This window comes from Lynx canadensis, chromosome A1 (genome assembly GCF_007474595.2).
Source record: "Lynx canadensis isolate LIC74 chromosome A1, mLynCan4.pri.v2, whole genome shotgun sequence".
Classification (NCBI taxonomy): Eukaryota; Metazoa; Chordata; class Mammalia; order Carnivora; family Felidae; genus Lynx; species Lynx canadensis.
The window spans coordinates 49,933,821-49,959,799 of NC_044303.2; the positions used below are offsets into that span (position 1 = coordinate 49,933,821).

At 38.1% G+C, this 25,979-nt stretch overlaps 1 protein-coding gene across 1 annotated transcript; it reads right to left on the reverse strand.

Annotated features, from left to right (window-relative positions):
• Window positions 1–1,171: 1,171 nt before the first annotated feature.
• Window positions 1,172–19,835, reverse strand: COMMD6 (COMM domain containing 6). The gene is made up of 4 exons (XM_030312048.1): window positions 19,731–19,835; window positions 19,630–19,641; window positions 3,308–3,460; window positions 1,172–1,499 (listed from the first exon to the last, which is right to left on the reverse strand). The coding sequence occupies exons 1-4, from the start codon at window positions 19,770–19,772 to the stop codon at window positions 1,449–1,451; spliced, it is 258 nt and encodes an 85-aa protein (XP_030167908.1). The 5' UTR covers window positions 19,773–19,835; the 3' UTR covers window positions 1,172–1,448.
• Window positions 19,836–25,979: the final 6,144 nt, after the last annotated feature.

The following is a 25,979-nucleotide window of genomic DNA, read 5'->3' on the forward strand; positions in this document are numbered from 1 at the left end:
CTTAGTCTGACGGTTTAGGGAGCATATCATTTCTTATATAAAATCTCTTCCTACTTGAAATATTTAAAGTAATTTGTTTTCCAGACCAAGAAGTAACTTCTACATCAACCCAGCATGTCTTTTGTCTTTAATGACCTTTTTTCCACATATAATTTTTTACTTCTTGTATTTTAAATGTATCTATGTTGTACATTATAGTTGTGGAGTTGTTTACCTTAGTTAACATAAATATTTTGTAAAACTTCTAAATTTTATAATTTAAAGTCATTTAATCTATCTGGAATTTACTTTTGTCTACATTGTGACAGCTAGTATAATTTATTAAATAAATCACATTTTCCCATCCAACTGAAATACCATCCATGTCCCAAATGCCTTGATCGATTTCTAGGCCACCTAGTATATTCTAGTGGTGTAGTTGTTTATTCCTAAGCAATGCCATATAGTGCTGATTGCTTTGGCTTTATGAAATATTTTCACAACTGCTTTATAAATTTAAATTCAACAGAAATCATCTAACACAGTAATTTGTGCTACCAGGTTAACTCAGTTATATAGAGAGCTCAAAATAAAACTTATTTTTCTATCTATGAGCATGTACTTGAACTTCCTATAAATGTTAATAACAAACGACTGTTTTAAGGCAACAATGGTCATTCCTAACCTCATCTAAATGCTTGAGAGGGAGCAGGCTCACTATTCTCACCGATTGCTGTTATTATAAGTGAATACTGAAAAACTGAATTTGAAATGTTATAATAATCAAATACTACCTTTTAAAAAATTTATACATATTTTATATATAGGACTCCATAAAAGATTTTGTTTCTAAAATGGGTAGCATTATTAATAAAATTTAAAACTCTTGGTCTAGGGGCACCTGGGTGGCTCAGTCAGTTAAGTGTCCGACTTCAGCTTAGGTCATGATCTCACAGTCCATGAGTTCGAGCCCCGCGTCAGGCTCTGTGCTGACAGCTCGGAGCCTGGTGTCTGCTTCAGATTCTGTGTCTCCCTCTCTCTGACCCTCCTCCATTCATGTTCTGTCTCTCTCTGTCTCAAAAATAAAAAAATATCAAAAAAAATTTTTTTTAAATAAATAAATAAATAAATAAATAAATAAATAATAAAACTATTGGTCTAATACATAAACTTGTGTTGCCTTCAAAATCAATCACTTAACTCTGATTTTTTATTGAGATATAGTTTACAAAACAGAGTTCACCCTTTAAAGTGTTCAATTGAGTAGCTTTTAGTATATTCACAAAGTTTTGCATTGACCACCACTATCTAATTCCTGTTTGTGTGATTTTTTATTATTAAAAAATAGAAAAACAAAAGTACAATTTTCAGTCAATAAATATCATTGGATCCATATACAGTTTGTTACAGAAAGTGAAGTCCACGATTTTAGAATGATGGCCATAACTTATCAACCAAGTAATCCGTTTTCACACAGTTTCAATAACTGCAGCAATTTCCTTGAACTGTCTGTAGAAATTCTGCAGAGAAAAAAGGAAAATATTAACTTTGCTTTTAGAGGATAGGTTAAGTAGTTCTTTTACTTATATCTGACCACTAGAGGCTATAGGACATATTAAGTTTATATGTTAATGTCTATATCACAATTATTATTGGAAAATTATACAAAACAAACAAATGCAATTTGCAAATTGCAAGCAAAATTACTATTGTAGGGTTGGATAATTAGCTCATGATTAAACTTTTCAGAGGAGCACCTGGAAGGCTCAGTCAGTTAAGCGTCAGACTCTTGATTTTCAGCTCAGTTCATGATCTTAGGGTCATGAGATTGAGCCCCCCATTGGGCTCCATGCTGGGTATGGAGCCTGTTTACAATTCTCTCTCTCTCCCTCCACTGCTCATGCTCTCTCTCTAAAAAATAATAATAAATAATAAAAACAAAATAAAGCACAAAACAAAATTCTTTTGATATTATACCATAAAGCGTTATTAAATACCCAACATTGTACTAGGCAATGAAGATAAAAACAAAAATGAGTTTGGGGGACACCTGGCTGCCTCAGTCAGTACAATATACAACTCCTGATCTCGGGGTTATGAGTCTGAGCCCCATATTGGGTGTAGAAATTATTTAAAAATAGAATCTTTGAAAAAAATGACAGTTTGGTTTCCAGGCTTCAAACCACTTTAAATTTAGTCAAAGACTGTATTTCAGAATGATAGGAGCTGCCTTGTTTAAGATATGGGTTTAGTTACAATAAGAGAAACCCAACAATGACAATGGTTTAAATGGTAGAAGCGTATTTCCCTTTCATTTAAAAATTAAGATGGTAGGGCGCCTGGGTGGCTCAGTCAGTTGAGTGTCCAACTTCGGCTCAGGTCACGATCTCACCACTCATGAGTTCGAGCCCCATGTCAGGCTCTGTGCTGACAGCTCAGAGCCTGGAGCCTGCTTCGAATTCTGTGTCTCCCTCTCTCTCTGCCCCTAACCCACTCACATTCTGTCTCTGTCTCTCTCAAAAATAAATTAACATTAAAAAAAATTAAAAATTAAGCTGGCATGGTTGTTCTCCTATAAAAGTCATCTTTTTTTCCAATCTCCCAAATCTCCAATAAGAGAGGGAGCAAGCAAATTCTCTTTTCCTTTCTTCTCCTCTACCCACCAGGAAGGTAGGAGGCAAATTTGAAACTTAACCTCATCAATTAGGATACTCTCTAATGACTTACATATTTTCATTTTCCTTCTTATTTGGTCTTAATTCTCTATTTTACTACTTAAGAGTATATATATTTCGTTTTAATTTATATGTAAACTCATTATGGAAAGAAGTTGGATGTCACTATTTCCTTTTTTTTTTTTTTAAGTTTATTTATTTATTTTGAGAGAGGAAGAGAGAGAGTGCAAGTGGGGAAGGGGCAGAGAGAGAGAGGGAGAAAGAGAATCCCAAGCGGGCATGAAGCCTATTTCAAAGTTAAGATTCATTTAGCTTATCATTCTTGAAATTAAGCCTAAAAAGAATAAGAATAAAACAGTTAAATGCAAAGTAAGTATCCTACCAGAGAAGACAAAAACGTCCTAAATATATTCACAGAGGAGCACTGTGAAAGTGATCAAATGTGACGGTACACAAATTCAGCATTATATTGAAAGTACTGAAATTTATCAAGTTCCCAAAGAAAAAAAATTTAGATCTTTTGTGTGTACTAATAAATACACATCAAAACAACTGCAAATACAAACAATTAAAATTTTCCCTCAAGAAAGATTGCGTGTTTAAGTAGCAATTACAGAATCAGGAACTACAATTGAATGAGTGAAATCACAAACCTGAAACTGTGGAATTGTCATTTCAAAGGACTTGTTCTTCACTTGGCCTGAATGATCCATCACCTTCAGCAACACTGCAACGTAAGGATACTTGAGAGATCTGCAACTGTCTGAGCTCACTGCCATCCCCAGTTTCCACTGAAAATCTACAAGCTGTAATGAAACATTACAGAACAATACATTGGTAATAACAATGCCATGAATGCAGATATTTATTCAGTTTTACTGCTCTCACATTGAACTTTTAGTTTCAATGCTGGTCAGAGTAAAAGAAAATACCTTCATTTAATACTGTTATGGGAACAATAATCAAATGAAAATGGAGAGAGGCAATAAGGGATATAAAGAGCTGGAAAACAATACTGTCATGATTACAACAGTAAACACACACACGCACACACACACACAAATCTTCACCAGGTATAAAATGGAGGTAGAAGGAAGATGTGGTATTCCTAGGTTTCCTTTCATTTTGCTCTGGCATTTAAGGGGACTCCCAATGCCTTGTGGCCTCTCTTACCTCACTTTCCTGTTCCACATATGCTTTCTCCCATCCCACAACCCAAAAGTCCTGAAGTGGAAGGTGAATTAAATACCATCTCCTTATGTGACTGAGACTCACATGGGAATCATTCCAGTTTCCTTCTTCACGAGGATCCTCAGCCTAAAGCCTTACACTGACATAAACACTGGGTGATAAGGTGGTTTTAGATTTCATCACTGAGGATGATGAACACTTGTCAGGTGAGGTGCTATGTAGTTTACATGTATTCAATGCCTCACTGAATCATCATAACATCATAGGCTATTATTTCTATTTTGCAGATGACAAAACTGAATTTCAGAGAGCTTAGATAACGTGTGCAAGGTCACACATTTCTGTGATCAGAACTGAAACCAAAGTCTGTTTGACTCCAAATATTACTGCTTATTGACTACTAGCTGTCTTTACTTTTAATCTATTTTCTATCAATGACTGCTCAGTGTTGCTGTGGCATAAAACAAGATTGGATAAATGCAGCTCTTAAAACTGACTCTAAAACAGCAGACTGTGAGTAGAGGAATTCTGTTTCTTGTTTTCAAAGCTTAGACAAGTAAATGGTACACAGCAGGCACTCACAAAAAATACTTGTTGACTACTTTTTTTGAGAGAGAGAGAAGGCAAGTATGCATGTGCACATGAACAAGCACTCGTGTCGGCGGGGGGAGGGGCAAAGGAAGAGGCAAACAGAGACTCTTCAGCAGGCTCCGCGCACAGCACAGAGCCTGATGCGGGGCTCAGTCTCATGACTGTGAGATCATGACCTGTGCCGAAATCAAGAGTTAGATGCTTAACCAACTAAGCCACCCAGGTAACCCTTGAATGATACTTTTTGCTACCAAATTAATGCTGATAGGACAAAAAGCTTTCCTTGTTAATAAATCTCTTTTTATAAAATTTGGGATCTTTTATAAACAAGATTTATCTGTATACCACCTAGACGAGACATGCTCCAGAGGTAAGAAGGCAAACAGAGTGAAAATGAAGGATGGAAAAAGAATTTCCATGCAGATAGAAACCAAAGAAAGCTGAGGTAGCTATGCTTAATACCAGACAAATAGACTTTAAAACAAAGACTGTAATAAGAAACAAAAAGGAAGTTACATAATGATAAAGTAGTCAATCCAACAAGAAGATATAATGTGTAAATATTTATGCATCCAACATAGGAATACTAGATATACAACGCAAATATTAGCAGACCTAGAATGAGAAATAGACAGCAATATGATAGTAGGAGACTTTAATACCCTTCTTATATCAATGGATAGAACATCCAGATGGAAAATCAATAAAGAAACATCAGCTTTAAATAACATGTTAGCCCAAATGGACTTAACAGTTATTTACAGAACATTCCATCCAAAGGCAACAGAATACACATTCTTCTCAAATGCACATGGAACATTTGCTAGGATCGATATCCTCTGAGGCATCTCTTCCAACCACAATGGTATGAAACTAGACATCAATTACAAGAAAAAATCTAGAATATCTACAAATATGTGGAGACATAACAACATGCTACTAAATAATCGACGAGTCAAAGAAGAAATGAAAAGAGAAATCTAAAAAATACCTTGAGACAAAGCAAAATGCAAATGTAGCATGCCAAATTGTGTGGGATGCAGCAAAGCAGTTCTAAAATAGAAGTTCATGGTGATAAATGCCTACATCAAGAAACAAGAAAAATCTCAAATAAATAAGCTAACTTTACACTTCAAGAAAACAGAAAAGGAACAGATGCCCAAAGTCAGCAGAAGAAAGGATATAACAAAGATTAGAGTAGAAATAAATGAAATAGAGACTAAAAAGACAAGAGAAAATATGAAGAAAACTAAAAACTGGTTCTGCAAAAGACAAAATTGAGCATTTTAACTTAAAGATTAAACAAAAATTAAGGCTTTAGCTAGACTTACCAAGAAAAAAGAGGAAAATAAAATCCAAAATGAAAGAGGAGATGTTATAAGTGATTCCACAGAAATACATAGGATCATAAGATACCACTGTAAATACTTACATACCAACAAATTGAACAACCTAGAAGAAATGGAAAAATTCCTAGCAACATAAAAACCACCAAGCATGAATCATGATGAATTAGGAAATATGAACAGACCAACTACTAGCAAGGAGAGTGAATCAGTAATCAAAGACTTCCCAACGAACAGAAGTTAGAGACCAGATGGCTTCACTGATGAATTCCACCAAACATTAAAACAAGAATTAATATGAATCCTTCTCAAACTCTGCCACAAAACAAGCAAAACAAAACAAAAAACCAGGGAGAACTTTTCCAAACAAACTTATGAAGCCAACATTACCCTGATACTAAAAGGAGACAGGTGGGGCGCCTGGGTGGCGCAGTCGGTTAAGCGTCCGACTTCAGCCAGGTCACGATCTCGCGGTCCGGGAGTTCGAGCCCCGCGTCAGGCTCTGGGCTGATGGCTCAGAGTCTGGAGCCTGTTTCTGATTCTGTGTCTCCCTCTCTCTCTGCCCCTCCCCCGTTCATGCTCTGTCTCTCTCTGTCCCAAAAATAAATAAACATTGAAAACAAATTAAAAAAAATAAAAAATAAAAAAAAAATAAATAAATAAAAGGAGACAGGTATGCCACAAGAACAGAAAATTACAGGCCAATATTCCTGATGAACATAAATGCAAAATTCTCAAAAAAATATTAGCAAACTGAATTCAACAGTATATTAATAGGACCATATACCATGATCAAATCAGTTATTCCAAGGATGCAAGGTTGGTTCAACATCTATAAATCAGTCAATGTGATACACATTTTAAAAAAATAAAAAAATAAAAAGATAAAAGATAAAAATCATATATAATCATCTCAATAGAAGCAGAAAAAAGAATCTGACAAACTTCAATATCCATACATAAAAAAAAAAACAACCTCTCAACAAAGCAGCTATAGAGGGAATATACCTTAACATGATAAAGGCTATATATATGTATGTGTGTGTGTGTATATATATGATAAATGACAAGCTTACAACTAACATGATACTCAATAATGAAAAGCTAAAAGCTTTTCCTTTCAGATCAGGAACATGATGATGATGTCCACCCTCACCAATTTTATTCAACATAGAATTAGAAGTCCTAGTCAGAGCAATTAGGCAAGAAAAACAAGTAAAAGGCATCCAAACTGGAGGGAAAGAAGTAAAACTGTCACTATTTGCAGATGACATACAAAGGAAACCTTAAGGATTTCATTAAGAATAAAAAAAAAATAAAAATTAAAAAAAAAACTGGTAGAACTAATAAATTCAATAAAGTTGTAGGGTACAAAAGGAATACATAAAAATCTGTTGCATTTTTATGCACTAATAATGAACTATCTGAAAGAGAAATGTTTTCTCAATTTCTCTTTCAGATAGCTCATTAGAAAATAATACCATTTATGATTGCATCAAAAAGAATAAAATACCTAGGAATAAATTTAACCAAGGAGGTGAAAGACCTATACACTGAAAACTACAAGACATTAATGAAAGAAATTGAAGACACAAATAAATGGAAAGATATCCTGTGCTCATGGATTGGAAGAATTAATGTTGTCCTTACTACCCAAAGCAATCTACAGATTCAATGCAATCCCTATCAAAATCCCAATGATAATTTTCACAGAAATAGAAAAAATTCCTAAAATAAGTATGAAAGCACAGAAGAACCCAAAGAGCCAAAGCAATTTTAGAAAGAACAAAGCTGGAGGCATCACGCTTTCTGTTTTCAAACTGTATTACAAAGGTATAGTAGTTTTAAAAGTACGGTATTGGCATGAAAAAAGACACACAGGTCAAATGCAACATAATCGAGAGCTGACAGAAATAAACCCATGCATATAAGGTTATTTAGCTTATGACAAAGGAGGTAAGAATATACAGCAGTGAACGGACAGTATCTTCAATAAATAATACTGGGAAAACTGAACAGCCACATGCAAAAGAAGGAAACTTGACCACTATCTTATACCATACATAAAAATTTACTCAAAATGGTTAAGACTTGAAAGTAAGACCTGAAACCATAAAATTCCTAGAAGAAAATGTAGGCAGTAAGCTCCCTGACACAGAAGTCTTGGCGATGATTTTTTGAGTTTGACACCAAAAGCAAAAGCAGCAAAAGCAAAAGTATGCAAGTGGGACTACATTAAATTAAAAAGCTTCCGCACAGCAAAGGAAACCACCGGCAAAATGAAAAGGTGGGGTGCCTGGCTGGCTCAGTCACTTGAGTGCTGGACATCAGGTCAGGTTATGATCTCATGGTTCCTCGGTTCAAGCCCTGCATTGGGCTCCCCACTGACAGTGCCGAGCCTGCTTGGGATTTCTCTATCTGCCCCTCTCCCACGCTCTCTCTCTCAATAAATAAATAAACTAGCAAACAAACCTTACCAAAAAGGCAACCTACTGAATGGGAGAATATAACTGCAAATCATAAATGACAAGGGGTTAATATCCAAAAAATGTAAAGAACTCATACAACTCCATACAAACAAACAAACAAACAAATATCGGACTTAAAAATGAGCAGAAGTGGGGGTGCCTGGGTGGCTCAGTCAATTGAATGACCGACTCTTGGTTTTGGCTCAAGTCATGATCTCACAGTTTATAGATTTGAGCCCCACGTCGGGCTCTGCTGTCAGTGTACAGCCTGCTCAGAATTCTCTCTCTCCATCTCTCTCTGCCCCTTGCCTGCTCATTCCTCTCTCTCTCTCTCTCTCTCTCTCTCTAAATAAACTTTAAAAAAAAAAAAAATGAGAACACTAAATAGACATTGTCCCAAAAAAAAGACACCTAAATCTCCAATAGGTACATGAAAAGATGCTCAACATCATTAATCATCAGGGAAATATGTGTCAAAATCATAATATCACCCCACACCTGTCAGAAATGCTATTATTAAAAAAAAAACAACAAGAAATAAGCATTTATGAGAATGTAGAGAAAAGGGAACCCTCATGCACTGTTGGTAGGAATATAGATTGGTGCAGCCACTATGAAAAACAGTATGAAGCTTCCTCAAAAAATTAAAAATATAACTGCCAAATGATCTAGCATTCCCGCTTCTGGGTAGTTATCTGAAGAAAATGAAAACACTAATTCAAAAAGATATCTGCATTCCCATGTTCATTGTAGCATTGTTACACTAACCAAGATATGGAAACAACCTAAGTGTCCATCAGTGGATGAACGGATAAGGAAAATGTAGTATATACAAACAATATTATTCAGCCATAAAAAAGAATATGCGGGGCGCCTGGGTGGCGCAGTCGGTTAAGCGTCCGACTTCAGCCAGGTCACGATCTCACGGTCCGTGAGTTCGAGCCCCGCGTCGGGCTCTGTGCTGACTGCTCAGAGCCTGGAGCCTGTTTCCGATTCTGTGTCTCCCTCTCTCTCTGCCCCTCCCCCGTTCATGCTCTGTCTCTCTCTGTCCCAAAAAATAAATAAACGTTGAAAGAAAAAAAAAAAAAAAGAATATGCAACAACATAGCTAGACCTTGAGAACATTATGCTAAGTGAAAAAGAACAGAAAAAGACAAATACCGTATGATCTCTTACATGTGGAATCTACAAAAGAAAACTAAGCACATAGAGCAGGCTGGTGGTTGCAAGAGGGGGCTCGGGGAGTGGGAGAAATGGGTGAACGTTTTTATTAGTTTAAATAAACTGAACTTTTAAAAATTTAAATTTAAAATTAAAGGAGGGATTGGTGGAGACCAAAATTTTCTCCCGTCTCAGATGCACTTTGGGCTACTCTGTTAATATAATAAAGCCAGGCTAGTGCTATAGAAGGTTAACATCTTTAATAGGTAAAAAGATTGTGTAATTCCATTTTAAATAAAAGTTTTCTATGTAAAAATAAAGGAGAAGATAACAGAAGAACTACAAATGGTTAATAAACTTCTGGAAAGGTACTCACCTTCATTAGGAAACAAAGAAATGCAAATTTGAACCACAATAAGATACCACCACACACCTACCAAAATGGCAAAATCTTTAATCTGCCAATTCCAAGTACTGGCAATGAAGTATGTGTCACATGCTATCGATGGAAGTCTAAATTGGGCTAATGTTTTGGAGTATTGGTTTTATCTAGTAAAACCAATGTTACGTATACCTCTGATCCAGCAACTCAATTACTAGAGATATATCCTAGAAAAACCTGTGCATATGTACACACAATACATGTATGTTCTGAGCAACTATATCCCTAATAGCCCTAAACTGAAACCACCCAAATATTCATCAGTAGTAAGATGGATAAATGAAGTATGTGCAGCAATGAACTTCAGCTACACTTAACACCAAAAATGTTGAAAGAAACGAAGTCAAAAGTTATGTGATTCCATTCACTTAAACTTGAGAAATAGGAAGTATAATATTAAGGTTGCATACACAGGTGGGAAAACTATACATAAAGGTCAGAACATGATTATCACAAAAGGATCGTCATTACCTCTAGGGAGGAGGGAAGGGAGGGGTTTGATTGGGGAAGGGCATGTGGTGGGCTTCTGGGATACTGGTAATGGTCCATTTCTTGAATTTGATTGTGGTTACAAAGGTGTTCACTTTAAAATTATTCATTAAGCTGTCCACGATAATGCACTTTTTTTTGCCTATGCTATCTTGTAGGTATCAGGTGTGGGAAGTGAATATAAATCAGTGAGTTTCACATTTCTGGTTGAAAGGAAAATTTTATTGTACAATACAGTGACCAAGGGAATGCTTTACAGAGGGCATAAGCTTTCAGCTCAGTTTTGAAGATGAAATACAACTGAATATGAGAGGAAAATGTGTTTTCTTTATATATTCCATAAATATACATGTAACAAAAAAATAAATGTTTAATAATATTTAGCTGAACCAACTAGAGATGGAGATAGTCAGTATCTGGTATAAGAGATAGAGCATTGGGGTGCCTGGGTGGCTCAGTCGGTTAAGCGTCTAACTTCGGCTCAGGTCATGATCTCACAGTTCGTGAGTTCGAGCCCCACATCAGGCTCTGTGCTGACAGCTCGGAGCCCAGAGCCTGCTTCAAGTTCTATTTCTCCCTCTCTGCCCCTTCCTCTCTCATGCTCTGCCTCTTTCTCTCAAAAATAAATAAAAATTAAAAAAAAAAAAAGAGAGAGAGAGAGATAAAGCATTTACGTGCCTTAAAGGGGAAGGCTCCTATAAGGAAGTATGGAATATAAAGCTGACCAAAGAAGTCAAGAAGCCAATAAATCTTTTCGAATTCTGAGTTTTCAGAGGTTTTCAAAGTATTCTCGAATACTTGATCTCATGGGAAATATATCATATTAAGTCATTTAAATGTTTCCTGTATGCAGTGGGGACTCACTGAAACTTTTCAGTAAAAGGAATGATATGAAAGTATTGATTAAAAAAACATTCATCTGGTGGCAGCAGAATACAATAATCCAGGTGCCTGATTATTTTAAGTGCCTGAACTGAGGTGGTAAAGGTAGGATTAAGCTGATCCTTAAAGAATGAATCAGTAGGCCTTGATTATTTTCCTCATAATTATGGGAGAGATCCAAGACAACTATGAAAATCCGAGTGCGGATGATGAGAATTCTGATATCATGTATCAATTAGGACTCTATATATCCAGTCCAAAGGTATTATCAAGTGGTGATAGAGGATATTTAAATAGCAATGTTCAGTAAGTGGCTAAAAATCCAGGAACAGAATTTGAGTTCATGATTAGGCATACAGTTTTTATATTAGATCAATGGTGATACTCATTCTTAAACTTATTCAGCCTGTACAATTCCTTGTTGCTTTCCTGTATACAGGAAAATGGTACAGAAAATCATTAACTATTTGACTTCGTCTGAAATAAAACTCTGGATTATTTAGACCATTTCAAACCAAAAAGCAATTAAGGAATACAATGTTGGAATCCACTGATCACTGCAACGGTGGAACGGGCAGATGAGGAAATATGAAGAACTTACTGTGCAAAATGAGTATTCCTAAATAAAAAAAAAGCTGGGGTTAGGTTTATGAGATGAGAATTTCTCAAATCGGAACCTGAACATTTAAGTGCAAATTAAAAGCAAATTATAGGGGCACCTGGATGGCTCAGTTGGTTAAGCATCCAACTTCGGCTCAGGTCATGATCTCACAATTCATGAGTTTGGGCCCTGTGTCGGGCTCTGTGCTGACAGCAGCCTGGAGCCTGCTTTAGATTCTGTGTTTCCCTCTCTCCCTGCCCCTCCCCTGCTCATGCTCTGTCTCTCTGTCTCTCTCTCTCTCTCTCTCAAAAATGAATAAATGTAAACAAAAAAAATTTTTTAAAGCAAACCTTCTAATAAATGTGGTTTAGCCTTAAATAAGAATTAACTGTATCAAGGATTTTAATAAGAAAAGAACAAAAGAGAAAAATCAGAACAGAACATGCTTCCATTAGGGAGAATATTAAGAATGAAGTAATATAGCCCAAAAACTCTTGTAGGATTACGAACGTGAATTAAAAATGAAAACGTACAAACTAGTACATGAGTAGTGAAAAAAATATGAGAACATCCCAAAGTAAAATGAATACAAAGAAAAAAAAAATCACAAAACAAATATAGATATTGAAAGATAAACGAAGACATTAGCTGTAGTCAGTCACACTTAAAATTGATATGGTAGCTGCAATTACTTACACAAAACATCATATAAAAATTGTCCATAAAGAAAAAATATCGATAAAGACCACTTCGGTTTAAATTTAATTTTTATTTTGTCAAAATACGACATAAAATACTAGAAAAACAATCATGTACAACTCCGTCCTAGAAAATATTTTCTTATTCCTGTATCCCCATTTCTAGTCCTCATATGTAATTTTTACAGAGTCATAAAATACACACTTCTATGGCCTCTCCTTTTTTAAGTGAAGGTTTGCCAAAGGAAGGAATGCTAAGTATTCTGCACACATTAATCTCTCTCAAAAGTACTGAAAGGAAAAGACTAGTCAAACAACACATCCAATGATCTCAAACTAATATAGCTGTTATTCCAACCCTAATTTGTCTGATGCCATATTCTATCCAGTTTTCATTATGCCTAGCTGCAACATGATTACTATCTGGAATTAAATTAAGTTGTAGTAGGTCAAGAAAGTAAATTGGTCTAGGGTGGCATGAGAACATTTATCATCTTCTAAATGCTAAACCTGAGCTGTCCAATACAGCAGGCATTACCCAAATGTGACTATTTAAATTAATAAAATAAAAATCGTTTTCAGTTCCTCAGTTGTGCTAGCCACATAGCAAGTGCTCCACGGCCACATATGGCTACTGCTCCCATACTGGACAGTGCCAACCAACATAGAACATTTCTGCCATCATAGAAGTTCTATTGGACAGCGCTATGCCACACCCTGTGTTTTCATGTGTAAAGTGATTAAGGCAGGAGTTATTAGCAAATTTCTACTTAAGAATTCATATTACTCTAGTCCAAGTATACATTTTCCAAGTCATTAGTCTTCCTCGTTTTTTTAAAGGATTTTTTTTAAGTTTATTTGTTTATTTAGAGAGAGAGAGAGAGAGAGAGAGGACATACACACAAGCGGGGGGAGGGACAGAGAGAGGAGAGCGAGAATCCCAAGTGGGGATTTGGTTGCAGTGACAGCGCATAGCCTGAACCTGAACTGGGGCTAGATCTCACAAACTGGGAGGTCATGACATGAGCTGAAATCAAGAGTCTGACGCTTAACCGACTAAGCCACCCAGGCTCCCCCTTCCTCATCTTGTTTACAGGCACCTTCACCCATACTCTTTTTAATGTTCTCAGTAGCACTCATCATTATCTGAAATTATCACGTTTCCTTATTTATCACCTGTCTCCCCAAAAAATGCAAACTTCCTAAGAGAAAGAACATTATCCATCTAGTTTACTACTGAATCTACTAGAACAGTATGTGGTACAAAGTGAATGTTCAAATAAGTATTTGTTGAACTAATATGTTTGGAACTGCTCAGGCATGTGGTAACTAAAGCCATCTAAAGATGGCTTCCAACAATTAGTATCACCCCTCCCTGTACATACATGTCACTCCTCATATTAAGTGGAGCTTATTCTCCCCCTGCAGCCATCTGAGCTGTCCCTGTGATTGCTTTAAGCAACAGAATATGACAGAAGAGGCTTTCTGGAATCTTTGAGCCTAGACCTTAGGAGAACTGAAAGTGTCTGCCTCCTTCTTCATGGAAGGCTGGCTCTTGGGACTCTCCCTCTTGGAACCCAGCTACCCTAATTTGAGCAGCCATGTAGGAAGAATCAAGTCACTCCAATTATTAGCTCTGGCTGAGCTCTTAGCCGAAGTTATCACTAGCCATGTGAGCCCCCTTCGTTTCTGGCTCAATCACACTCCTAAATGACGGGGAGTAGAAGCTAGCTAAGTCCAGGTAACCCCCAGAGTCTTGGAAGATCATTAAACTGTTGTTTCAAGTCACTTGAGTTTTCGGTAGTTTGTTACACAGCAATGATAACTAAAGTTATCATTAGTTATTCTCAGAGAATAACTTTGTCAATAAACTTAACATTTATTCGTTAATGACATCGAAAATTCATTCTCATGAGCAGAAGACATGAACAGGCATTTTTCCAAAGACATCCAGATGGCTAACAGACACATGAAAAGATGCTCACTCACCATCAGGGAAATAACAAATCAAAACCACAAGGAGATTCCACCTCACACCTGTCAGAATGGCTAAAATTAACAACACAATAAACAACAGGTGTTGGTAAGGAAGTGTAGAAAAGGGAACCCTTTTGCACTGTTGATGGGAATGCAAACTGGTGCAGCCACTCTGGAAAACAGTATGGAGGGTCCTCAAAAAGTTAAAAATAGAACTACCCTACAATCCAGCAGCTGCACTACTGGATATTTACCCAAAGGATACAAAAATAAAGATTCAAAGGGGTACATGCACCCTGATGTTTACAGCAGCACTACCAACAATAGCCAAACTATGCAGAGTCCAAATGTCCAATGACTAATAAATGAATAAAGAAGTTGTGGTATATATGTCTAATGGAATATTACTCAGCCATCAAAAAGGAGGAAATCTTGCCATTTGCCACAAAGTGGATGCAGACAGAGTGTATTATGCTAAGTGAAATAAGTCAGAGAAAGACAAATAGCATGTGATTTCACTCATATGTGGAATTAAAGAAACAAAACAGATGAACATATAGGAGGGGGGAGAAAAGAGAGTGGGAAACAAACCATAAAAGACTCTTAAAGATAGAGAACAGAGAGTTGATGGAGGCAGGTGGAGGTGGGATGGACTAGATAGGTGATGGGTATTAGGAGGGCACCTGTTGTGATGAGCACTGGGTATTGTATGCTGGTGATAAATCACTGACTTCTACTCCTGAAACCAATATTGCACTTCATGTTAACTAACTAGAATTTAAATAAAAATTTGAAAAAAAAATTCTCATAATCATATAAATCTGAAATATATTAGTTTCTAGAAATTTTGACAAAAACAGCTAAAAGATACTTCATATTTGGTTAGTGAAACCTGTTATTTACCTCTGAGAGACGCTAATACCTCCAATAAAAATAATACAGAAGAACAAAGCCTTTGCCATTAAGCACGTTCACTACTAATAAATTCATAGTACATATGCCCTCCAACACCAGGTACACATCATCTTCCCTCAAAAGTGTTTTTCATCCTCATTTCATGTCTACTGATGAATGCCATTCCCATAGTGTCACGGGTTTGAAAATGGTGGTAAACTGATTTTTCTCTCTCTTACTCAAAATATGTAAGAATTGATAGGTATTCAAATTTTATTTCAGAGAATGCCAACATTTATTCCCTTCTTCCGAGTCTCACTGCTATAGACCTACACAAAGTTGTTTTTGTTTTTTTTAATTTTGCCTTAAATTTTACCATAGCCTCCTAATTAGTTTCTCGCCTACAGTCTTTGTTGGCTCTAATCCAGATTAGAGTCTCCAAATACTGTTTATAGATGAACCAAATCTAATAACACAGGCCAAAACCTGTAAAGTCTACTGTCTCACGAGTTAGTTACCAACCAGGCACTTGAGTCATTGCCCGAAACAATCCCAGTTTTCCCACCCATATCCAAAAGGGACTGCCTCCCTTCTTTAGATTCTCATTCAGTCTTTACACTTATGCTCATACTGCTCATCCTTCTTGCAACAGAATTCTCAATCATCTACTTCAAACTCCTCTCAAAGTCTACCTGCTCCATGAAGTCTTCCCTGGGTTTACTCACCTTTCTATGAATATTCCTGTCATTTCTTACACTCCACCATTTAGAACATTCTACCTCGTACAGGAGTCATTTGTGGATTTGTCTCCCACCTCTACATCCACTAGACTGTAAACTTCTTAAGGGCAGTTCATACATCCAACACAATACACAAAAGAACAAAAACAGTCATACATTTATGAACCACTTTATAAAATGCACAATAGTTTAAGTCACTATGTCTCATATATGGGAAGAGGGAAAGTAACACAAGATATTATGTGTCAATAAAACATCTTACGTTGATTTGTACCATACAACTGGTAAGAAAGAAAGCGATAACGTGGCAGCAGTAGGACTAATCATTCACCTGTGAGGAAGAGTTCTAATTAGACATCTAAAGGAAAATCATGAACTACTTCGAAACACTATCAAAATGTGTAAAAATGGATAATCTGAGACCTCTGGTGCTGGGTCATATGTAGCACTATGACTTGTTAGATTTAACAAACAGATTCTGAAGTCAGACAGACCTGAATTTGAATCTCAGCTCTGCTACCTTCTAACAATGTAGCTTTGGATAAGTTACTATGTCTTTATGCTCTAACATTCAATAAGAATTTACTGAAGAATACGATTTTCTAAGCACTGGGGATATAAAAAAGAATAAAACAAAGTTCCTGACCTCAGGACCTTAACTTCCAGTGGGGAAGGCAGACAATAAACAAATAAATATTAACAACAAGAAATAAATATAAAAAGTGTAAAAAAAAATGCAGAGTAAGGGGATAGAATGACTGGGAAGGTTATTTAGGTAGAGTGTGGGGGAGACTTCTCTGAGGAGTGGCTTTTGAGTAGAAAGGGAACAGAATAAAGGAAAGGAAAAAGCACATGGACCTCTGGAAGAGAGAGCATTCTGGACAGAGGGAGAAGCATGCCTGACACAACTAGGGAACAACAATGGGGCCCAGGTAGCTCGAGCGGCATGAGCTACAAGAGATAAGAGATCAGTTTTTGAATGGCCCCGCAGGCCATGGTCAATATATAAGACTTTTTTTCTGGTGTGACAGGAATCACTTAAAAGACTGAGCAGGGTAAAGACCTGGTCTAACTTAAATTGCAAAAGGCTCACCCAAATTGCTGGATAGGGCATCATGTTTAAGAAGGAAAGCTAGGAGACTCAATTAGGAGCCTATTGTAGTAGTCTAGGCAAGAGGATGAAGGCTTGGACTCAGGTGGTGGCAGGGGAAGATGCCTTTAGAGTATATTTTAAAGATGGAGAGAACAGTATGCTGATGGCTGATAGATAGTATGGGGGGGGGTACGTGAACTCTCACTGGAGGTGTGATCCCAATTAACCTAATTCATACATTGGTAAGAAATATTTAAAGAACAAGAAAAGGTATTATAGCTCAAGCCTAAATATTAGCTATATCTGGTGCATTTTAAAAAGCATATACTACAAACATAAGTGACTGAGAGCTGGGTAATGGATTCTTCTTCCTTCAATGATATTCTTGAATAATCTACCCCCCTGCCCGAGCATTATATTTAGAACCACATCATAAACTAGGAATTAAAATGTTCAATGTAGGAGTTCCTGGAGGTGAAACTCACAAAAGTGTGAGGGTGCCCCCCACCCATGACTGGATCCCCGAGATTCTAATTCTCAGACTTGTCCACACTGAGCCTCTAGCAACTTATCAATCATAGTTTGGATGTTCCCATCCTGGCACTGGTTTCCACAGCGATTTCCATTCCGTTAAACTGTAATTCTCTGTATTCACCTCACTGTCTCTCCAATTTGGGGGCAGCAGTTTGTCCTGTGACCTCACTTCCCTGACGGATCTAAGACTTGTTCATTCTTCGGTTTGTTCCGCTTCTTACTCATGGTTAGGATGAAGTGACGTCTTCCATATTCCGAGCTCCATACATGCCAGACTAGAAACTGATAGTCTAGCACTCATCATAATTTTCTTCATAAAGGTTTTAAACATCTTTTGTTAGATATATTGCAAAGTACTTTATAATTTATGTTGTAAATGATGTCTCTTAAAAAAATATTTTTCAGCTCTGTGTCTGAATTAAACAATTGAATCATCTTGCCAAAGTCTCATACTAATTCTAATGTTTGTGCATTATCTTGGCTTTTTCTATGTAAACGATCATATAACTTGTGAATGATTGCACAAAAGGAATGAGCAGTAGGCTGAAAACAGCCCCCTCCCCTGACCAAATGTCTGCATTCTAATCCCCAAAACCTGTGAATATGTCATCCTATATGACAAAGCAGACTTTACAGACAGGACGAAATTAAAGATCTTGAGATTGGGAGAGTTTCCTAAATTATCCAGGTGGGCCCAACATAGTCATAACGAGGCAAAAGGTTCAGAGTCACAGGAAAGAGTTGTGGTGATGGCAGCAGAGGTAGGAATGCTGTGCCTTCAAGACAGAAGTAAAAGCCACAAGCCAAGGAGTGCAGACAGCCTCTAGAAACCAGAAAAGAAAAGGAAATAAAATCTTCCCTAGCGCTCCCACAAGGAACACAGCCCAGCCAACACCTTGACTTGAGCCCCACAAAACTAATTCCAGACTTCCACCTTCCAGAACCATTATAAATCTGTGTTGTTTTAAACACTACCCCCCCCAAAGAGGTTCAATTTATTAAAGCCCTATAATCAATATAATTCAGCTTCAGCACGTCTTACTCAACTAAACATATGATTTGGTGTAAGTGAATGGATACAATGATTTATAAGAGACTGAATCAAAGTACACTAACCCAATAACTCAGAGCAAAGCCAGATAAGGGGGTTGATTAATCTTTCTGAGTGCCCCCTACTTCCCAGGAATCCTCGGAAGCAATAGCATTTGGAGACAGATGACAGAGAGCAGTCAATGGACATCCCTCTGCCCTTTTATTTCTTATCTCATCCCTTTCTTACATTTTGTTTGGGCCTGGGAAACTCCTGACCTAAAATGCTCTAGTTTTAGTACTGTTCCTCTGGGAAATGTGTTATTAGGCTATCTGCCTAAAAATAATTTATTACCTGGAACAGGACAGGAACACTTAGAACAAAGAGGCATAAAAATATTTTAAAATTCAAATTCTTATTTCTGGCATAAAAAAGGTAGACATTGAAAGGTTAAAGGAGGTATACTTTCCAGCTACAAAATAACTTTTTTAAAGACTTCGAACATGTTTGCAGCTCTACCTTTGTATATTTTAACAATTCTTCTCTTTATATAGCACACGCCACAATACTGTGTACCTGGCTTTGAATAAACGCTCAGCACGAACAGTAATTGCTCTGTCCGCTTTGGGCTGGAGTGGGTGGTGCAGGTTCAATTACAATGGCAGCAGCTACTGCGTCCGGGGCAAAGTGGAAAGAGCAATTCTAGGTGGCGGGACGAAAGTCACAGACTCGCAGACACGGGCGTTGGACTAGGGGGACAGCTGAGGAAGGCCAGGTGCGACCGCCAGCCCCTTGCCCAGCTGACGCCGGCGGAGGGCGGGGCCGCCCATTCACTCACCTGGTTGGTGACCTGAAATGGAAGCAGAGAACACAATTTAGGGAAAGATCCCTCTAGCTCCAGAACCCCGCAGCCCCGGCTCCTCTCAGGACAGGACTTACCTTGGACTTGGCATCCAGGTGCGGCTCGCCGCAGTCCTCCATACCAAACCGCTAGGGCTCACACCACCTACCGATCAGGTGGTCTGTCCCCTGGCGCCAGCACTTCCGCTTCCTCCTCCCGCCCCTCGCGGACCGGCGCACGCAGCGGAAGTAGGGGGACTTGAAATAAACATATTTGTGTAACTCACCCTGAGTGTTAATTAAATATTAGTTTCAAAGAGACACTCAGCAGCAAGGAAATTTCTATGGGGGAAAGGTCCCAAGATTTTGGAGATACCTTATGAAGTGATAGATTAACTTCAGTATGCCTCCTTCCCCTTCTGACCTGGAGACGTGGACTCTTCCGGTCTGGGCCCACAGCGCTTTTTGCGCGCGTGAGCTGGCGGGCGCGCGACTAATGTATCTCCACAAAGTTCAAAAACAGCTGGACCACCACACCCTTTCCTCCCACAGAAGTCGTTGGGCTGGGAGATCCCAATGGTAACTATAGTTATATGATTAGCTTTTGTCACTCGGATTTACTGCACTGGCCCAGCTGCGGTGGGATGGGGATGCTATTCTTCATCACGCTGCCACTGACCTACTCCAGCCCTCAACGTGACCGCGGGAGTAACCTTCTCATCTGGTCTTCTTTCCTCCTATGCAGCTCACATCCATTCTACCCAGTAGCTAAAGCGACTTCTCTTTCTCGCCAAATTTTTATTTTAAAAAACGCAAATTTTTGGAGAAAAGTTGCAAAAGCAGTTCAATGAACATCTCTATACCCTTCATCTAGATTCACCAACTTAACATTTTAACTATTTGCTTTACCTTTAGCTCCATACACGGTAATGATGGCATTTCATCTCTAAATACTTGAGCATGTGGCGCATTTCCTAAGTCATCACAATACTACCACAATACTACTACACAGATTTAACACTGACAAAATACTGGGATCTAACACGTCGGGCAAGTTCAAATTTCTCCAGTGGTCTCAACGACATTCTTTAAAACTTTCCAACCCTACCCACCCCCAGAATCTAATCAAGAACTACTTGTTGAATTTAGTTATTGTGTCTGCTCCGTCTCTTCAAATCTAGAACTGCACTATTGAAGGGTCCATCGGACTGCAGTGGTTTTTCACTGGACCCTCTGAGGGAGAATCTGTTCCTGGTTGTTGCCAGAACTCAGTTCAATGAAGGTCCCACTTCCTTGCTAGCTTTTGGATGGGGGTTCTCAGTGTCTAAAGGACATCAGCATTCTTTGGCTTGTGGCCCTTTTCCTCTGTCTTCAAAGCCATTAATGGCAGGTCAAGTCCTCCTCACACTTTGAATCATTCTGACCTCCCCTTCTGCATCATCTCTCCTTTCTTGTCTTCTTTCACCAATCTCTGACTCCAGCTTGAGCAGCTTCTGTCTTTAAGGTCTCAAATGATTAGACTGAGCATACTCAGATAATCCAAGATAATCTCTACATCTCAAGGTCCACAACCTTAAATAACCTACACAATCCTTTCAGAGCAGTACCCAGATTAGTGCCTGATTGAATAACCAGGGGAGGGGACCCTTAGGGAGAGGGGCATCTTTAAAATTCTGCCTACTGCAAACAGTCATAGGATTGTTGGAGAATTACATTAGTTAACACATGTAAAACCCCTAGAATTGTGCCTGGCATGTAACACTGAGAATCTGTGCCAAACAGCCACTGACTCAAGGTTATTGGACATGATTAAAAGTCCTAACTGGCTTGGGAACATAGCACTGAATTAATCCAGTGGTTTCTTTCCTATGAAAGAAACCCTGGATAGGACACTGATGATGCATCCCACTGGTATGTGCATCAATTCTGTTTGTAAGGGAATATTTCTCTGAAGTTCTTGGTTGCCATCAGATTATGATCCATGTCAAGATTATTTTCCTTGGAGGGCTGCATGCCTGCACACACCCATGCACACACATACACACATACACACACTCAAACACTTCTTAATTACATAAAAATGCTTCCAAAAGGTGAAAAGATGATATAAAGAAGTTAATTTTTGTGTTTTTCACACAAAAAAGGTTTTTTTGTATGTTTTTTTTAGACATAAGTGTCCCTTTTCAAAAATCTATTGATAAAATTTGGGGAGAGTAAGATGTCAGTAGAGTTCAGGCCAATCTTGGCCCATCATTAATCTTGTTCTTGCGCTCTTGACACTTCATCAGCACATAGGATCAAGTGCTTATTTTTAACACCTCCATCTTATAAAAGATCAGAATGTATGCAAGCTTCAGACTTGAAAAACACAGATTTTATGAATAGAGTCAAGAAAAATGCTAAAATTAAAGATGTATAGGCATAACTTCTGCTTTATTTATATTTATTTTTTGTGATTATGTGTAAATAAGACATAAATAAGAAAACGTTTTTTTGGAACTGTTTTTTAAAAATTATTTTACTTATTTTTGAGAGAGAGAGAGAGAGAGAGAGAGAGAGAGTGTGTGTGTGTGTGTGTGTGTGTGTGTGTGTGTGTGTAAGCAGGGGAGGGGCAGAGAGAGAGGGAGACACAAAATCCAAAGCAGTCTCCATACTCTGACCTGTTAGCACAGAGCCCGACACAGGCCTCAGACTCATGTACCATGAAATCATGACCTGAGCCGGAAGCAGAAGCTTAACCAACTGAGCCACCCAAGCCCCCCTTTTTTTGAGCTCTTAAACAAACAAACAAACAAACAAACAAAATGAGCACTGACTGATGTATAGGAGGATGTCCACAAAACTATGGCATGAACTCTGACCTCACAAGGATTACAGTATAATGGAGAAAATATAATTGACACACATGAAGCAAGTAATACTTCAATCTAAGCTTTTATTTTAGGGCTTTTTTTTTTTTTTTTTTTTTTTGTGCCAAGTGGTATTAGCCCAGCTCAAACTAGCCTGAGCAAAATAGCAAAATCATCGTCTCACAGGCATGGCCTCTGAAATGTAAGGGTAGAGCCAACTGCAGGAATCTCATAGAATTATGAGACTTGAATAGCAAAGGGACCAAACTCTGTTTCTCAACTGTAATCTGACCTTCAATTTGTATGTTGGCTTCATTCTCTTAGGCTTCTCCATATCTGCCTATGGACACATGACTTCTAGCATCTCTGAGGTCATAACCTGTGGTTTATAATCCAAAGGGAAAGAGAAAGCTGCTCTCCCATCTCAATTCTTAGAAAGGAGACCAATTTGCTTGTTTGGGTCATCTGCTTACCCCTTGGACCAATACTGGGTTTAGGGTGATGCAATACTATTCTTTCCCTATGTCCCCTGTTGTGGCCACAAGAGGTAGAATTGTATAATTGGCAGAGTCACTAGCAGCAAAAGGGATAAGAAGATGCACCCTAGGAGGTGCAGGTGAGGACAATGCCACAAAACTTGGATGAAAAGATACTGAAGGAACAAAAACAACAGATAACCACTAAATACATTTACTAATACTGTATTATACTATTCTACACAGTCAGTGGATGTGGTAGGCAGAATAATGGGCCCCCAAAGATGTGTTAAAAGATAAACTGAGGCCAATCAAAAATTTTAAGAGTTTATTTGAGCAAAAATCGATTCCAATTGGGCAGTGCCATACCAGAAGTCGGTTAGGAACACTCCACTGATGGGAGCTCAGACAGATTTCAGAGAGAAATGGTAGAAGCAAAGTAAGGAAAATATTGATTGGCAGTGGCTTAAGCCTAGTTGTCTAGTTATGATTTGGTTGCCCTTAGTATTTTGATCCCATAACCTTGAGGCATTTGTAGGTGCAGATTTTGGTTTGCTTACGTAGGCCACCACAGCATCAGAGCCATCCCAGTCTGATGGCCTCCATGTTTAATTAATTTAACAAATATTCACTTCTAAATTCCCAGAATCTATGAAAATACTGTGTTACATAGCAAGGGAGCATTAAATTTACAGATGGAATTAAGTTTGCTAATCAGAGAATCTTTAAAAAGAATTTTTTAAAGTTTATTTATTTTGAGAGAGAGAAAGCACAAGTGGGGGAGGGGCAGAAAGAGAGGCGAGAGGGAGAATTCCAAGCAGGCTCCGTGCTGCCAGCACAGACAGAGCCCAATGTTGGGCTTGAACCCCTGAACTATGAGACTGTGACCTGAACCAAAGTTGGATGCTTAACCAACTGAGCCACCTAGGCGCTCCTCAGAGAATCTTAAAATAAGGACATGTTCCCGGATTACTGAGGTACCCAGTGTAATCACAATGGCCCTTATATGTAGAAGATGGTGACAGAGGAGTTAGAGTCAGAGAGAAAGTGTCAGTGGTGGAGGCCAAGAGCCAAGGAAGGCAGGCAGATTCTTGAAGCTGGAAAAGGAATGAAAATGAATTCTCCCATCCAGGAGTCGAGCCTGCTAACACCTTGACTTTAGCCCAGTGAGACCAGTTTTAGACTTCTGACCTTCAGACTGTAAGATAACAAATTTCTGTTTTTCAAGTCACAGAGTTTGTGGAAATTTGTTCCAGCAGTAATAGGAAACCATGACAGTGCTGGAGGCTGTAGAGTCACTTAGGCCTGAATCTGAATCTAAATCTGTCTTCTCACACTCAGCTGTGTGACTTCAGGAAGGTGGCCTTCCTGAACAACAGCTTTCTAATCTGTAAAACCGAGGCTATTCATATTTGACTTACACGGTTTTTATTAAACGTTAAATGGGATCACATATGTAAAGCACATAATTGGTTCCTATTATTACCATCATGCTATTCAGTCCTCAAAAGAAACCTATAAGCTATCTATATCATGCATCATCTCCATTTTAAAGGTGAAAAAACTGAGGTTCAAGAATGTTAAGCAACATCACCTGGCTAATAGGGAAAACTTCCAATTCCGCTTTTAATTTAAGGTCCGCAATCTAATTTCAGAGAACTTCAGAGGGACTCCCAGAGTAGGTGCCGAAATCCTTCTCAGCTGCCTTGTGCTAACTGAATGTTCTACTTATTCTCCAGGATATTCAAGAATATGAGTGATGGTGTGTGTGTGTGTGTTGTGGTGGGGGTGGGAGGTTGGAGATAGCAGTAGTCATCAATGGTCAACATAAGCAAAGATGCAGAATTGGGAATAAACCATGATCACTGATCCTAGATTCATAGAGGTTTTAGAGTTTAAAGCAGATTACGCAAATTCTTAGACTTTCGGCCAACCTGGCCTACCCATGTATTTAAAACCAAACAAGAAAAACAAAACAAACTATATCAAAAACTGAGTAAGAATGCATTTAGATACGTTTTAGATGTTACAGTGTGTCATTGTCCCCACATTCCTTTTTCATTTCACCCGGCCAATTGGCACATTTATCTGAAACTTGCAAGACACAGGTTTCAACTTTTGGCTGAAAGTGACCTTATAGAGTCTGTTATTTAAAATAAGACCTAAGTAGGTTAAGTGCCTGGCTTATAGAAACATGGCTAGATTATGGTAGTCATGACTTCTGATCAAGTGGGGAGAATTATTAAGCTGTCCCACAGGCAGATGAGGCCAAATAATGTAAGGTTAGGATAGGTTCTTAAGTACTGCAAAAAGCGTATGTTTTGCAATGGTGGTTTGGCAATGAGATGCAGGTTCAAGGCAGGTGATGACAGGATCCATATCCATACAGTAGGAAGACAGCTAGACGTATTCCTATTTAGATAAATAATATAAGACAGTGAGTAGTCACAGTGGTACACCACAAATGAGTTACAGGTGTACAGAGAAATTGATCCCCATAGTTTTCTAGGGAAAACTGGGTGGCCCTGAGCCTAGAAGATTCCCTGGGCTGGTTAACACTGTGAGGACAACCTTATTTGATTGGCAGGTGTTATACAAATGCTGCATTTTATCCATTGTTAGATTCCTATTTTTTCACATTTGACATCTCAGCAATCACAATGCACATTGCATCAGATGGCTTCTTATAGTGACAGGTAGCCAGGCAGCAGCTGTGACCCAGTTATTTTTGTTAGTGCATGCATGAACTTGGTCACAGCTGATCAGCACTTCTACTGAGTTATGGGTATTGTTGGCTGTATACTTACTATATTTAACTGCCATGTAAAGTGTCTTTAGAAAGATTATGCTTTGACTTGGCCTAACAAAAGTTACTAGGTATGAAAATAGAACAATGGGTATCAGTAAGGCAAATATGGCTCATTGGAGTAATGACCAAAAATCCATGTTTTCTTACAAAACAACCCAATAATTTACAGTTCCTAAAAATATGTAGATGGCCTTGAGTGGATAAAACAAAAAGG

Coding starts and splice junctions, on each gene's coding strand:
- COMMD6 (XM_030312048.1), bottom strand. CDS start 19,772: ATGGAGGACTGCGGCGAGCCGCACCTGGATGCCAAGTCCAAG. Junction 1,500..3,307: donor TGACAATTCCACAGTTTCAG/GTTTGTGATTTC, acceptor TTTTCTCTGCAG/AATTTCTACAGACAGTTCAA.